At 37.9% G+C, this 15,620-nt stretch overlaps 3 protein-coding genes across 5 annotated transcripts; 2 read left to right on the top strand and 1 right to left on the bottom strand.

Annotated features, from left to right (window-relative positions):
* Nucleotides 1-128: 128 nt before the first annotated feature.
* Nucleotides 129-3,653, top strand: LOC111212033 (protein HEAT INTOLERANT 4-like). The gene is made up of 14 exons (XM_022713411.2): nucleotides 129-735; nucleotides 985-1,023; nucleotides 1,126-1,179; nucleotides 1,295-1,358; nucleotides 1,527-1,585; nucleotides 1,695-1,819; nucleotides 1,919-1,978; nucleotides 2,269-2,327; nucleotides 2,485-2,561; nucleotides 2,662-2,700; nucleotides 2,813-2,875; nucleotides 2,961-3,008; nucleotides 3,097-3,225; nucleotides 3,329-3,653. The coding sequence occupies exons 1-14, from the start codon at nucleotides 313-315 to the stop codon at nucleotides 3,374-3,376; spliced, it is 1,287 nt and encodes a 428-aa protein (XP_022569132.2). The 5' UTR covers nucleotides 129-312; the 3' UTR covers nucleotides 3,377-3,653.
* A 1,264-nt stretch (nucleotides 3,654-4,917) lies between these two features.
* LOC106419429 (probable inactive receptor kinase At5g10020) lies at nucleotides 4,918-8,680 on the top strand. The gene is made up of 3 exons (XM_013860212.3): nucleotides 4,918-6,038; nucleotides 6,117-7,763; nucleotides 7,839-8,680. The coding sequence occupies exons 1-3, from the start codon at nucleotides 5,105-5,107 to the stop codon at nucleotides 8,414-8,416; spliced, it is 3,159 nt and encodes a 1,052-aa protein (XP_013715666.2). The 5' UTR covers nucleotides 4,918-5,104; the 3' UTR covers nucleotides 8,417-8,680.
* LOC106419467 (transcription factor TGA4) lies at nucleotides 8,392-14,171 on the bottom strand. Of its 3 annotated transcripts, none has more exons than XM_013860258.3 (9): nucleotides 13,515-14,171; nucleotides 12,743-12,920; nucleotides 12,596-12,667; nucleotides 12,463-12,522; nucleotides 12,290-12,367; nucleotides 12,153-12,216; nucleotides 11,806-12,077; nucleotides 11,494-11,721; nucleotides 8,392-11,422 (listed from the first exon to the last, which is right to left on the bottom strand). In XM_013860258.3, exons 2-9 carry the CDS (start codon nucleotides 12,908-12,910, stop codon nucleotides 11,270-11,272), a joined length of 1,095 nt encoding a protein of 364 aa, XP_013715712.1. In that variant the 5' UTR covers nucleotides 12,911-12,920; nucleotides 13,515-14,171; the 3' UTR covers nucleotides 8,392-11,269. The 3 variants fall into 3 exon arrangements, with proteins under 3 accessions (XP_013715712.1, XP_048598409.1, XP_048598408.1); XM_048742452.1 differs by lacking the exon at nucleotides 13,515-14,171 and adding exons at nucleotides 13,071-13,134; nucleotides 13,210-13,423 and having other exon boundaries at nucleotides 11,806-12,216; XM_048742451.1 differs by having other exon boundaries at nucleotides 11,806-12,216.
* Between the last annotated feature and the right edge of the window lie 1,449 nt (nucleotides 14,172-15,620).

The raw sequence follows: 15,620 nt of genomic DNA, 5'->3' as shown, positions 1-15,620 counted from the left end.
TTCAAAACAATTAAAATAATCCCGGCAAAATAAAATGTCATTTTAGTTTTGGGCCTTACATTTTTTTTTAGCAAACCGGCACCTTATTAAATTTAGGAAAAAAATAAAAAACCCTATTTTCTTGAAGAGGCGTTGATTTGACGCAGGACAAAGACAACGTTGATGAAATAGATAAATAAGTTAAATAAACAAACAAACCCCTAAATCTGAAATTCGAAATCTCCCGATCCACCGCCAATCCCTAGCTTCCTCTCTCGCTTCGACGGCGTAGCGTTTCTTCTCAAACTCAGTTTCGATTCTCAGTCAGTTACAATGAAGAAAGGAGCGAAGAGAAAGGGAGCTTCAAAAGCGGGTCGCAAAGGAGCTGTCGCCGATGAGGTGGTTGCCGAGTCTCTCGAGGCGTCGACGCAGGAAGAGAGCCAGCCACAGCCTACGGAAGCAGTCGCTGAGGAGAACGGGGAAGAGGCGAAGGGACACGAAGAAGAGGAAGTTAAGCCGGAGGAGAATCAGGTCGATGTCGCTTCGTCTTCCGAGCCGAAGGAGGACGTTAAGGAGGAGGATGGAGATGGAGATAAGAAGAAACCTGCGGGTCGCGGTGGTGGTAAGCGAAAGAGGGCGGCGACGAAGAAGGATGTCGAAGTGAAAGAAGAGAAGAAACCTGCTGCGAGAGCTAAGAAAGCTCGAGTGGCTAAACCACAGGAGGAGCCTGAGTACTTCGAGGATGAGCGTAATCTGGTAATGCTTTATAGTCCTGAATATCATTTAAGATCTTCCGCTTGGATTAGGCTTCTCGTTTAACTTGCCTATAAGCTATAATATCTTGCTCTTAGTTGCTGGAAAGATGAGTGGGTTTAAGTTATCTTAGTTCCATAAATGGTAATGTCATGGTGGGTTTAAGTTATTGGAGGGGAAGCTTTCATCTTATTCTCATGATATCTTGAAGTTATCTTAATGCTACATGTGCCCTTCTTTTTTTTTTTGCAGGAGGGTTTGTGGAAGGCAGCATTTCCAGTGGGAACTGAGGTATATTGTTTTGAAGAATTTGACTTCAACATTTGGAGTTACTGTCTCTGTTGAGAATTCAGTTTGTTCTTTGTGCTTATGTTTGTTAAATTGTGATGGCAGTGGGACAAATTGGATGCAGTTTATGAATTCAATTGGGATTTCAAGAATCTTGAAGTAAGCTGTGTCCTGTTTGGATTACATTCTCCAGTTTTGTTGTGTATTGTCGAGTCGACAAGTTTAACAGGGTTGATGAGATTCTGATATTTGTGTTTCTTCATCTGTATGTCAGGAAGCGTTGGAGGAAGGTGGTTTGCTCCACGGGAAGAAAGTCTTTGTTTTTGGGTGCACAGAACGTAAGCTGTCTCTCTTGCTCCTGTTCTTGTATTGATTATTGATAGTTGGGGTCCTTGTCCTTAGACTTGTTTGTAGCATCTGGCTCTTTTGAAGTGCAGTATGCTCTCTATATTTTCTTGAACATTTTCTTATAATTCCTGTTTAATTTTCTCATTTCATCATTACAGCTCAGTTAGTCCCCTACAAAGGCGCAAACAAGATTGTCCTTGTCCCGGCCGTTGTTGCTGTAAGTTCTTGTTTAAATCTCTGCCAACCTTTGCTTGCTATCGTCGGTCGCTGGATTCAATATCATGTTTTATGATCTTGTGGTGAATTTATCCTTTCTATATTTGCAGGTTGAATCACCTTTTCCACCTTCTGATAAGATAGGAGTCACCTCGGTTCAGAGAGAAGTGGAGGAAATCCTTCCGATGAAGACGATGAAAATGGACTGGCTTCCTTACATTCCGTTTGACAAAAGGTACTTAGTCCATTAGTTCCTCATGCATCTGAACACATTTGTTTACTATTCTTTTTCGAAGGTTTACTAGCATTGACTAATTACTTGTTCTTCCTGCAGAGGTAGACAAGTTGATAGGATGAACTTTCAGATTTTTGTCATGACCTGTACGCAGAGGAGGTAATTAACACGTGTTGTCTTCTCTTATCACTGATACGAGTTAAAAAGATGAATGTATACTCGCTATGAAAGGATTTTTGAGTTCAATTACATATGATATTGACATTAGAACATGAAACCTGGCTTCACGTTGCATCGTTTGTTTCGTCATTTCTGCCGAGTAATTTGGTGTTAGGGAGAAGGATTTTATATATGGGTCTTTAGTATTACGGGTCTCTATTCTCATACATATAGTATTGTTTGAATCTGCCAGTTTTGGTGTACTCAATTTAGCTTTATATTATCTGCAGAGCTGCTCTCAGACATATGAAGGAAGATCGTGTTAAGAAGTACGAGTACTGCCTGCCGTGTGAGTTTTTTTTTTCTCACTACTAATACTAGCTAACATTTGCAGAGTGAGAATCATTTATAGTACATGGCAGGCTATTAGTTTATTCATTGTTATGCATGTGGTAAGCAAATAATATCTGATCTGTCGTTTTTCCTCATTTTTTTTTGCTTTGTAGATTTCTATCAGCCATTCAAGGAAGATGAACTCGAACAGAGTACTGAAGTCCAAATAATGTTCCCCTCTGAACCGCCGGTAAGTCTCCCAGCTAGTAATGAATCTGTTGGAAGTGGCAGTGTACACAAAATGTGTTGTTTTTTTTTGATAAGCAAGCTTTAATGTTCTGTTTGTGCAGGTTGTATGTGAGTTTGACTGGGAGTTTGACGAACTTGAGGTGTGTGCCTTTGGCTTTTCTGTAACGATGAAACTTGAAATCACTTCTTCATTTGGCTCAACTCAAGAGCGTATTCAAATTCATTGTATTGATTTTTGTGCATGTATTTCAGGAATTTGTGGATAAACTGATTGCAGAGGAAGCCTTATCTGCAGAACAAAAGGATGAGTTCAAAGTAAGTGGAGCTGTATATAAAAAATCAATAGTCAGTTCATGACGGTTGAAGATTTGTCTAAGCTCTTTTGGTTTGTATATCTCAGGAGTATGTCAAAGAGCAAGTTCGAGCTGCAAAGAAAGCTAATCGAGAGGTAAAGTATAATCACGCCAAGATGAATGATATATATTATGTGCTATAGATTGTATAACATTGTTTTGCATACGGAATGATCCTTGCAGGCCAGAGAGGCTCGAAAGAAAGCAATAGAGGATATGAGCGAAGAGACTAAGCAAGCCTTTCAAAGCATGAAGTTCTACAAATTCTACCCTCAGCCTTCACCAGAAACACCAGATGTCAGTGGCGTCAAGGTAAGAACAAAAATTGTTCATCAAACATTTTGAGTATGGTTTGTTAATTGTTACAAAGTCGTTAATATGTAAAATGTGGTTTGCTTGTTTGCTCTTTTTGCAGTCGCCGTTCATCAACAGATACTATGGGAAGGCTCATCAAGTCCTTTGATATCAAATCTTGAGAACCCGGAATAGCTTTTCTTGGCAGCTTCAATAGAAATCAAAACTTATATTTTTAATCACAGGTGCCTCTCAGAAACTTTTTGAGCTTTATTTATATTTTATAAAAAGGCAAGTTTGGACGACAAAATGTACTTTTTACATTTATGAGTTTGTATTCTCCTCCTAGAAATACTTGAGATCTTAGAAGAGTCACGGGAACCAACCTTTTTCGGTGGAAATTTGGAGGCAACAATTTATAATATTATCCTTGAATTTTTTCTTAATATGCAATTGCATGTTCTAATTATTCTAGATGATTAGTTTACTTAATACTACTATATGCTAAGGAAAGCAGAGTATTTAATAATGGCATTCCAGCTTGTTGTCAAGTTTCGACAATAACAAAATGATATTTATTTTGATGGACCCAATATGATGTAGAAAGAGAGATTGACATATAAATATTTAGATATATAGACAGTGGAATAACTTTGGCATCTTTCGTTTTATGATTAGAGAAAATGACATTCTAAAAAGGACCAAATAAATTGACTCTTCAAGATCTATGTTCATATTTTGCATATCAAAAAATTTGTCGCGACAAATTTGATTGATGTATACATATTCCAAGTGGGAATATATTATCAATCAGTCAAACAGTGCCATAAATTTCTAAAAGAAAATGATTAATTTCAATCCTAGCATATATTGCAAGTTAAGTATACCAAATGACCATGGATCTTCATCAACCTCCATCTAACAATAATGAACTTTTCTTACTTGTAAAAATAATTTCATTGAGTTGGATGAAATGTAAAATGTAATTTTTAGTCAAAACAATCTAACCCTTGTTCATTAATAACCTTTGTTAATTATAAATTTAAGATCATCAAAATGATGTTTATGTAGCTAATTTGTGTTTATAATGTATGCCATTCGGATCAACCAATTCTTCTAAACAGAAATTAGCTCTAAGAGTTCTAAAATAGCAAACAAAATTTGACATGTTGGTTCATAAGAATCGCAGAATGACACACCCCGTTCTTGTCTCCCCGTCCCGTTTCACAGACGGTGTTACCGCGTTGCACTTCTCCGTCACGTATCGATTGCATCATGTGAAGAAGGTGGGTTGGTGCGAATTTTCTCAAGAAAAGAAAAAAAGACACAACGACTCAACGACATGCCATTGTCTTTTCCAGTCTGTTTTTTTTACTTATCTGCAAACTAATCATATTCCTTCCACCACTTCTTCTTTTTCTTCTATATATATCTTTTTCTAATTTATATTGAAGATATTAACATATTTGGTATACCTTTATCGTAATTCTAGTCCACTGAGTACGTTATGAATTAGTGTTTTGGTTAGCTAGTTAAGGAAGAAAATCAAATGACAAAACTCATAATTGGTATTTTTTAAATAAAAATATGAAACTATTAATTAATTTAGTTGACAGAAAATGTAAAGTAATCTCATCACTAATTGCTTTGACAAAAAAGAAAGACATACCATAATAAATAACAAAGTAAATTAATATAAAAAATTCTGTTACAGTAAAACCTCGAACACTCTCTCTCTCCACACACCAACACACAACACACACACACTCTCTCTCTTTCTTCTTCCCTCTTCCAATTTTCCAGAATCTAGGGTTTCGAGTTCCAATCCCTAAATCTCCGTCTCACTGTCATGAATCTATAAGGTTCACATCCTCCGTTCACATTCTCTCCGGGCTAAATGAGTCCTCCTCTCCACACTACTCTCGCTCTCTGCTTCATCTCTCTCCTCCTCCTCGGAGCCAACGCCGTGACCGAGCCCGAGCTCCGATCTCTACTCGAGTTCCGCAAAGGCATCCGCGACGAGACCTCTAACCAGCGCATCTCATGGTCCGCTACAAGCAGCCTCACCGACCCCTCCACTTGCCCCGAGAACTGGCCCGGTATCTCCTGCGACGCGGAAACCGGTTCAATCGTCGCAATTAATCTCGACCGGCTCGGTTTATCCGGAGAACTTAAATTCAGCACGCTAACCGGTCTAACATCTCTCCGCAACCTCACGCTATCCGGAAACAACTTCTCGGGCCGGGTCGTGCCTTCCCTCGGAGCCATCTCGTCGCTCCAGAGATTAGATCTATCGGATAACGGATTCTACGGACCCATCCCGGGTCGGATCTCGGATCTCTGGAACTTGAATTACCTCAATTTGTCCGCCAACAAGTTCGCGGGCGGGTTCCCGGGCGGGTTCCGTAACCTCCAGCAGCTGAGATCTCTCGATTTGCGCGGGAACGAGATTTGGGGAGACGTTGGCGAGATTTTCGCCGAGCTGAAGAACGTTGAGTTCGTTGACTTGAGCTCTAACCGCTTCCACGGCGGCTTCTCGGCTTTATCCAACGTTTCAGCCATCTCAAACACTCTCCGCCACTTGAATCTGAGCCACAACGCGTTGAACGGAGGATTCTTCAGCGGTGAGTCGATTGGTTCGTTCAAGAGCCTCGAGGTTGTTGATCTGGAGAATAATCAGATTAACGGCGAGTTGCCGAGTTTTGGATCGCAGCCTGGGTTGAAGATCTTGAAGCTCGCGCGTAACGAGCTGTTCGGTACGGTGCCTGAAGAGTTGCTGCAGAGTTTGATTCCGTTGCAGGAGCTTGATCTTAGTCAAAATGGGTTTACAGGTGAATTGAAAAAAAAAAGATTTGATTTTTTAGGGAAATTTATAATTTCTTGACTGTAATTTCTTAATTCAAGTGCAGGATCAATTAGTGAAATCAATTCGACGACTTTAACTGTGTTGAATCTTTCCTCCAACGGCTTGTCTGGTGATCTTCCATCGAGTTTTAAAAGCTGCTTAGTGATAGATCTGAGTGGGAACACCTTCTCAGGAGATGTGTCTGTTGTTGGAAAGTGGGAAGCTACTCCAGAGTTTCTTGATCTGAGCTCAAACAGCTTGTCAGGAGCCTTGCCGAACTTCACTTCTGCGTTTTCAAGATTAAGTGTGTTGAGCATCAGGAATAACTCTGTTTCCGGTGGCTTACCTTCTCTGATGGATGATTCAGGGGCTTCTCAGTTCTCTGTGATTGATCTCAGTTCGAATAAGTTCAGCGGCTCGATCCCGCAAAGCTTCTTCGCTTTTGCAAGCTTGAGAAGTTTGAATCTTTCTATGAATAGCTTGGAAGGGCCGATTCCTTCTCGTGGCTCGCGTGCTAGTGAGCTTATGGCTATAAGTTCTGATCCTCAGATGGAGTTGCTTGATCTCTCGACTAACTCTCTGACGGGTGTGTTACCCGGAGATATAGGTACAATGGAGAGAATTAGAGTGCTGAATGTTGCTAATAATAAACTGTCCGGGGAACTTCCAAGCGAACTCAACAAGCTTACTAGCCTTGAGTTTCTTGACTTGTCAAACAATGATTTCAAGGGTCAGATTCCTGAGAAGCTTCCTTCCGGAATGGCGAGGTTCAACGTGTCCTACAACGACCTATCAGGGACCATTCCGGAAAACCTCAGAAGCTATCCGCATTCATCGTTTTACCCTGGTAACTCCAAGCTAAGACTCCCTGGTGGGACTCCATTGGGTTCTTCGAATGGTGTGCTGGCTGTGCATCAGAAAGCACATGATCATCATTCGAGGCTTAGCATAAAGATAGCTATCATTGTTGCTTCAGTTGGAGCAGCTCTTATGGTTCTTTTTGTTTTGTTTGTCTATCATCGAACACAGCTCAAGGACTTTCATGTGCGGAACCAAGCCACGACTAGAGACGCCAAGTTTGGACGCTCTTCTCGCCCCTCCTTCCTCAACTTCACCTCAAACGCTGAACAACAGTCGTCATCCTTGAGCTTCTCAAACGACCACTTGCTCACCGCAAATTCAAGGTCGTTATCCGGGATACCAGGATCCGAACCTGAAATAACTGAGCAGGCTTTACCCGCAGCTTCAGCCACTACGATCCCTAACCTCCTTGATGATTACCCCGCCACATCTGGACGGAAGTCTACTTCAGGAGGCTCCCCTCTATCCTCACCCCGTTTTAGCGATCAGCCTGTGATGTTAGATGTGTACTCACCAGATCGTCTGGCTGGAGAACTCTTCTTTTTAGATGTCTCGTTAAAACTCACAGCAGAGGAGTTATCACGAGCTCCTGCAGAAGTTCTAGGTAGAAGCAGCCATGGGACATTATACAAAGCGACTCTGGATAATGGGCATATGTTGACCGTGAAGTGGTTGAGAGTTGGACTCGTGAGACATAAGAAAGACTTTGCCAAGGAAGCTAAAAAAATCGGGTCGTTAAAACATCCAAACATCGTCCCATTGAGAGCGTACTATTGGGGTCCCAGAGAGCAAGAAAGGCTTCTTCTCTCTGATTACATGGGAGGAGAAAGCTTGGCCATGCATCTATACGGTTAGGAGCTCTTTTTAATCAGAGTCTCTTTTTACTTCTTTACTGTCTCTAAAAGTAAATCGCCTTTCTCTGCAGAGACTACTCCTCGGAGGTATTCTCCAATGTCTTTCATCCAAAGACTAAAAGTTGCGGTTGAAGTGGCGCAATGTCTTCTTTACCTTCACGATAGGGCGATGCCACACGGGAACTTAAAGCCAACAAACATAATCCTCACAAGTCCTGAGAACACAGTGCGAATAACCGATTACTGTATTCACCGTCTGATGAGTTCATCTGGTGTAGCCGAACAGATACTAAACATGAGTGCACTTGGTTACTCAGCTCCTGAACTTGCATCAGCTTCAAAACCAGTTCCAACGCTCAAATCCGATGTCTATGCGTTTGGGGTGATTCTTATGGAGCTTCTGACTAGACGGAGCGCAGGTGACATAATCTCAGGCCAATCAGGAGCCGTTGATCTGACGGATTGGGTGAGGTTGTGTGATCAGGAAGGTAGGAGAATGGATTGCATAGACAGAGACATTGCAGGTGGGGAAGAATTCTCAAAGACAATGGAGGATGCACTTGCTATTGCAATCAAGTGCATTGCTTCTGTAAATGAAAGGCCTAACATCAGACAAGTTCTTGATCTTCTTAGCTCATTATCTTCTTGAGATTTGTTTTTTTTTTGTTCTTTTGTATATCTCCATGGATATGTCTTCATCCATCATCCCATTTTTTCTGGTTTTATGTTTCTTTAGTAGTTTGATCAGATGATTCAGATCCTCAGGTGTTCTTACATTTTTATATTTTGTCGATTATTTTTCCCTCCCTTTGTAAAGGTAGAAGAAAAACTGATCCCATTGATTCTGACAGAACAAAGTTTGGGTTTGGGTTTGGTTTATTGATTTTCTTAAATTTAAATCATTTTTTCTTTCCTCCTATTGTGTGATTATATGATACGGTAATTATTATAAACATCATCACAAGCGATTATATATAATATTACATAAAAAACCAACTGTAGAGAACTTGGTTTCCAAAGCAACAACCTTCACGTTGCTGATCACATTTACAACATTCCTCAAAGCCACAAGAAAAGAATCATCATCATCTTATTACCATATAAAACACCAGGCTTATGTTCTTGTTTAAAATCCACTCACCAACAATCTAATCTCCTTAACTACGAACTACGAAGTGATGTCTACTGTTTTGGCTGACAAAGCTCTAGTCCAAGTTATGTGGAGAATAAATCTGCGAAGGACCGTTCTCCACTTTATCAGTCTTAAGTGCTCCAACCGTAGACATGAGAAGTGTGTATCGGCTTAGAATCAACTTTTTCCCAAGTTTCTGTCTACCCTGTTAACCCTTCTAACTTCAAGTCCTTTAGAAGCAACTCCTTCTCATGTTTCGATTTGTTAGGATCCATATAAACATTAAGAAGGGATGTACTATGTATACTGGCTACACCTTTGGTATTGCTACTAAGGCTTTTAACCTATGCACAAAACACACCAACACCACATTTTTTTATGGTTTTGTTTTATACTTTACCATGGACTCTTTCTACTCATCAACTGAATTCATGGAGGCTACCACACTTTGAGATTTCTAGGCAGAACTCTTTGTTACCAATTTTGCTGCTTGGCGATTAATAAGGTCTCTATCTCTATCTAACCATGGATTTGAAATTCCAAAATATAATGATTATTACGCTTGAAGTGGTTAAAGACACAAATATATTTAAATAAACAAAGTTTATGGTAAAACAAACTTAGAAATACTCCGGTTTATTCTGGTTATCATAAAGTGAAAGTTTTTATTAACAAAAGCCACTGTTCATAAAATGGTATTTACAAATTTCGAAACAATTCTAAGAATTATATTCTCCATGTTTCATAATATATGATGTTTTGAATTATTGCACAAAAATAAAAAAATTATATTTTTCTGTAAAACATTTTTAAAGATATAAGTTTAAAATCGTTCAATCGTCAATTTTTATTCTCCTCCCCATCCCACCCCATCACCCCCTCATCCAAGTCCCTTAGACCACTGAACCTGCTTGGTGAGGATTGAAAGTAGCGGTATTGGTCGTCGGAAGCTGATCTTGTTGATTCTTTTTCACCTTCGATCATTCTGTGAAAAAACCTGGGATTTGACCTGAGAAATATCTTCAGAACGCAAAGAATCACGCAAGTGGTATGCATTGAGTGAATAGTTTTGCAATCTTATGATCATTCATCATTATCATGTACCCATCAAACATGTAATTATCAACCACCTCAATAAGAGGAAGAACATGAAACTAAGGGAGGCGTGAACGAGTTGGATGAAACTGAGAGAGGCGTGAACGAGTTGGAGTTCGTTGAAGATCTCCAAAAAGTGCCAAGATTGTTAAAACTATAGTAGCACATCACGAGGGGAAACTTTTGATCCTAACAACTCTTGATACAATGGATCATTTGGATCATTTTAGTGGATGAAATATGTAATTAGTTTAGTTGATATTTGAACTTATTGTATCTTGATTAGCTTCTTAGAGCAATTTCACTGAAAGATACTCAAAATGATATTTTACTAATTATAAAAAGAAACATTAGAAAAATCTGAGAAAAGAATAATATCTCAAAAGTAATTAAAGTGAGAATGAAACAATAGAATATAAGATTAATTTATGTTGTATTTATTTGATTTATTTTCGTTATAAGATGATGGAGATTATAAGAGATTGTAAGTCGTTTGCCTTGTCTTTTTAATGCTCACATTTTTCAGTTAATTCAACTACTCATTCATGTGACCATTTCTTGAAATCTTGTCCTAAAAACCCTTATCTCATGACCATACAATATTTAGATACCAACTAAGTTTCATATATGTAGGGAAACATATAACATACATAATGATGTACTATGATTGTACTAGCACATAAAACTTGATAAAACTGTATATACTTTGAAAAACACACATTAGGTATGGATCATCTTATGAGTATGTGTAAAGTGGAACAACAATAAGAACACATTCAATTTCAAGTATGGCAAGTGTTCAATGACTTGCCTCGTGTTGTGAGGCTTCAAGCTTTTGTTCAAACTCAAAGAAAAGCATCCAAAGAATTGTCCAGATAATTGAGTTTCTTAGAGAAAATTTGTCTTTTATCTTCTGATCTACTTCCTTTTCTTTTACTTCTTTTTTTAGCAACTTTCTACTTTCTCTTATATTGTCCACTAAAGTAATATAAATTAAAGATCCTATGCGGCCATTCAACATATATCTTCTGATCAATTTTTCTTTCCTCCTATTTGTGTGATTATATGATTCCGTAATTATTATAAACATCACACTATAACATATAATATACAACAAGCAAATCATACATGTTTACAGCTTGGGTTTCTAAAGCCACAAGCTTTACGTTGCTGATCATATTTATAACTTTCCTCAAAGCCGCAAGAGAAGAATAATTATTATACTATCATCAGACACAAGCTTATGTTCTTGTTCTTGAAATTTAATCTCTTTGCTTAAGTTGGTTCACGTTGCCGAGTTTCCCAACTCGAGCTTAAAGCTCTAAGCCGTTGAAAATATTCACCTAATGCTAACAATCCTCTAGCCGCTTGTCTTGTGGTTAAGATCCGATGCATCTGTTGCAATGTCTCATGTCTCAAATGATCAGCCTACAACAAAAAAACAACAACAGTTCTTAGTCCTAATAATCTCTCATTAGTATTAAATATTTCTTCCTTACCTGATTAACAAAGCTGACCAAAGCCTCCAATCTCTCCATAGCAGAAGTTATTTGAGGAACATAACTTCCTTCACCGAGTTCCCCAGCTGCTACACTCTCTGCTAACGTATGTTGCAGTTTCTCCATACCTTGAGATACAGCATCTTCCGCTTGTTGACATGATTGCCTCAAGTTACATACATCCAAAACTTGTTGATCCATCATAGGATCAAAATGCGGTAACAAAACCTAACCAGAACCAAAAAAAGAATCTATATATATCCAAAACCATTGTCGAAAAAAGCCATTTAACTTGAGATTTTTTCTGAGTACCTTGAGAAGCTCTGAGGGTCTAAACCCACCTATCCACAAGAAAAACCGCTCTGCTGAAGTTTTCCACATTCCCGACATGATGTAGAAGACATCTAGTTTTGCAGCGGCTGACTTCATTCGGAAGAGTTGAAAGTAATGTTTCATGGCATTGTCAACTAGCAAACGAAGCTCAATATCGCTGACTTGTCCGTTTAAAACAGTTCTTAGCTCGCTTATCTGCCTGTTCTGTTCTTCCACCCAGTGTCCATACTCCATCTCAAATGCAACTATACCTAACATCAACAAAAAAAACAAATAAATTTTGAAACTTGAAATGATTCTATCAAAAAAGGTGAAATGATTCAAACCTGAGCACATGTTATCTGAGAAACTAAGGGCATTAGTATCTACACGGTTACTCGCATAGAAACCCTGCAACATTATATATGATCATACATCATTATATCCACAAGATACTTTCGGAAGAAAAATAAAGATAACAAACCTGCTGTCTAGCACGATCAAGTTCTTGCTCTAAGTGAATTAGCTTCAACCGGCTTGTCTCTAGCTGCTGAACATAAGCCTGACAAGACAAGACTCCAAAACTCAGTTTTAACAAAACAAAAACATAACTACTTCATGAGTTGCTGCAATTAATGGAACATAAAAGTATCATACTTTCTTGCGAAGACGACTTTTCTTAGCTGCCTCACGATTCTGTGCAAGCCGTCTCTGTGTCTGTGGAGATATAAAGATTATAAATTCACAAAGAGCACCAAAGAAGTTACGATGAGCTATTATAAAAACTGACCTTATCAGGATGTCTAGATGTGGAAGCCTCTTGGTCAAACTTGTGAGGAGTTCCTTCTGTTCCATCTTCACTCTGAAAACAAAGGCAACCGTTAGTTTCTGAATTAAAATAAACGAGAGAACTTAAAACAAATATGAAAAGTGTTACCAAGCTGTATGGTTTTTGGTTCGTGGGGATGATGATAGAGTTGGGAGTATAGAAGCCTCCTCCATTGTTCTTGAAGCTTTCTTCCCACATAGTACCTATTTGGTTGAGTGGGTCGTAGATTTCAAACCTTGTCGGTGGAACAAAATGTGTGGAAGTTGTTGTGTTCATGTTTCCTCAACTGGCAAAAAAACAATAGATACATACAAAACTTCATTAATCAAAAAAAAAAAACTCAAGATCAAAATCAAGAACTGCAACGAAGATACATATAAAGAAATGACAATAAAAATAAAAAGAAAAAGGGAGGCTGTGGCTTTAAGTCATTTACCATCACCCAAATAGTCAACGCTACCTCTCCTACTTGTTACCACAAGCTCTACATCGGACTAATGCTATACACCAGAAAGACCCTGTTCTTACTAGTGTTTTTTAAAAAGGTACAGTATAATGAAGAAAAAATTCAATACCAAACTATAGTGTCAGTGTCAGTCATTGGATCTCACTGTAACTCTTTCTTTTAGCTACCTAATGGTGGACCATCTTCAACACCTCCCCATAAGGAAAATAAAAGAAGTTCCATTACTCTCTCTCTCACTGATTTGATTTAACACTTTGTTTCTTGCACATAAAAGTCAATATTTAGATCAAAGGTAGCTCGGAGAAGAAGAGAGATACACAAGCAAAAATATCACATAGATACGAAACAGTTAGAGTTTTGCAATAAACCCTAGGCAAAGGAGAAAAAAATCATTTAGAGGTTTAACGGTCGAACCTTCTTCTCGTCTTTTGCGTCAAAAGGGAAGGCGAACTTTTCCCGCGGAAACCATGAAATGAAACCAAAAGCAATGGAGTTTTTTCACTTTCAGCGACGAAACCTGACGGAAAAGCCCAGAAAAACAGCAGTTATGATCGGTCTGATAGAATCTCTTTCTCTAGTCTTGTCATCTCGAGGAAGAAGAAGAAGAATCATATGCGAGAAGACGACAACTTAAAAAGAGAGAGACATTTAGACAGAATTTTTAAAATGTTCGTCTCTTTTTGTTTGGTTGGTTCTTCGGTGACTTTTGTCTTTACGCAATTAGCAAACAACCGAATATACTTACTACAATATTGGATTTTTTTTACATTTTTATTCTATTTACTTCATAGTCTTTTGTTGTTTTTGGAATTTATAAAACACCATCCAAACAAAAGTACCACTAATATTTAGACCAAAAGATAAGTGATTATATGTTCATAATCATTTATTTCGATCAATCATGTAATATTTGAAGGTTTTAGCTCTGCCAAGCAATGCTTGTGTAATGTAGTTCCTTTAGTATTTCTTTTAATTTTTTTAAGGCATGATATTTTGTTTATGCTCACAGAAGGAAATTAATGGCTTGTAGCTCGAACAAAAACATTGATGTATTATTATTAAAAAAATGCCACAACTTTTTTAAAAAAAATCACATATTCGTCTTGTTCGTATTTCATAATATTATATACTGAAAAAAAAACGAACTTCATTTTGCGAAGGAATCAGCTGACAAAGAATATTACAATATATATGATTTAGAAAAGATTGGCTCTTCAAGTCGCATAGGAGACATTTGTGTGACCCAACTTCTTCTGGCCACTTGCCTCTTTGCTTTTAATTCTAATCACAATATGTGATTTGGTGCATAAGATTTCATACGTTTTATAAATCATGTTCACGTATTGCATTGTTTGCCTGACATCATATGATTGAGTATGTCCTCATACATCATGATGTGAGGTTTACTTTCCAATATGCTCTCCGAACACAAAACACCAGTAAACAAAAGTAATATAATATTTTATAAACTCGTGTGTTACAGACATTCGTACCAATAGTATACATGTCATGTGTTAAAGTGATACCATTCACGTGATAGTGGACGTATCCACTCGTTCCACTTAAGAGGTTTTATCCGTTGAATGATTGATTTGTGAATTTTCTTTTAACATACTGTCGACGTATTACATGATATTGCTATAATTTCAACAAAAAGAACGATATGTTAATGTATTATATTCGAATACAATGAAAACAAAGAATTTCGAAGAAAGATGAATTAATGAGACATAACGCACAAACTCTTTGCTTGTGCGTTTGCCTATTTGTGGAATTATTCTCAAGTGCTCTTATGAAATATAGTGACACTTAAAAAATAAGTGTTGCTAGCTATTGAGTATATTGTTGTTTATGTATTGAAGCTATATTCCTAAGAGTCTCATCCCCAGTTAGATAAATTAATCAACGTATAACGTATCTATTTTACATTCTTACTAGAGTTTGGATCAGATGATATATCATACATACAAATCAGAAGGATTTTTTTTTTGTTGGAACCAAAGAAAGAACGCAAAGAAGAAAGTTGAGGATGTCTTTGCGACATTCTCCTAAGACAAATGGGAACTATCATCATTTTAAGATTACCTTGCTTTTTCCTCTCTTTCCTTTTGGTTCCTTTGACTACATTTTTTTTATCTTCTATTACTTTTGTTTTCTTCCTTCTCATCCCCTATTGATTATCTTCAAAAATAAAATGAAATATTTGTATCCAGAACTTTTACAGACGGGGCCGTCTTCTGCTCATCATCAGTTCTTTGTGTGTGTATAATGGCAGTTTTAGTTGAATTAAAAGATCAATTATCGGAAACCGTACTATTAGGATTGTCGTGGACTATAGAGTGTGGCCCTGGTGGATCCAGGGAAAGGGAGCTATTTCTCTCTTTCAACTATTGGGCTTTTATCATAAACCCATCAATGATATCAGGCCCAATGGATTTCGGGTTTGAAATGATTTTAAATACTTCACAGCTTTACACTTTTTTTTTGTTTGGCTAACGCGATCCACTAATGACTCATCAA

This window comes from Brassica napus, chromosome A10 (assembly GCF_020379485.1).
Source record: "Brassica napus cultivar Da-Ae chromosome A10, Da-Ae, whole genome shotgun sequence".
Classification (NCBI taxonomy): Eukaryota; Viridiplantae; Streptophyta; class Magnoliopsida; order Brassicales; family Brassicaceae; genus Brassica; species Brassica napus.
Note: the sequence above shows the minus strand (reverse complement) of the source record. Positions and strands in the feature narration are given on the sequence as shown.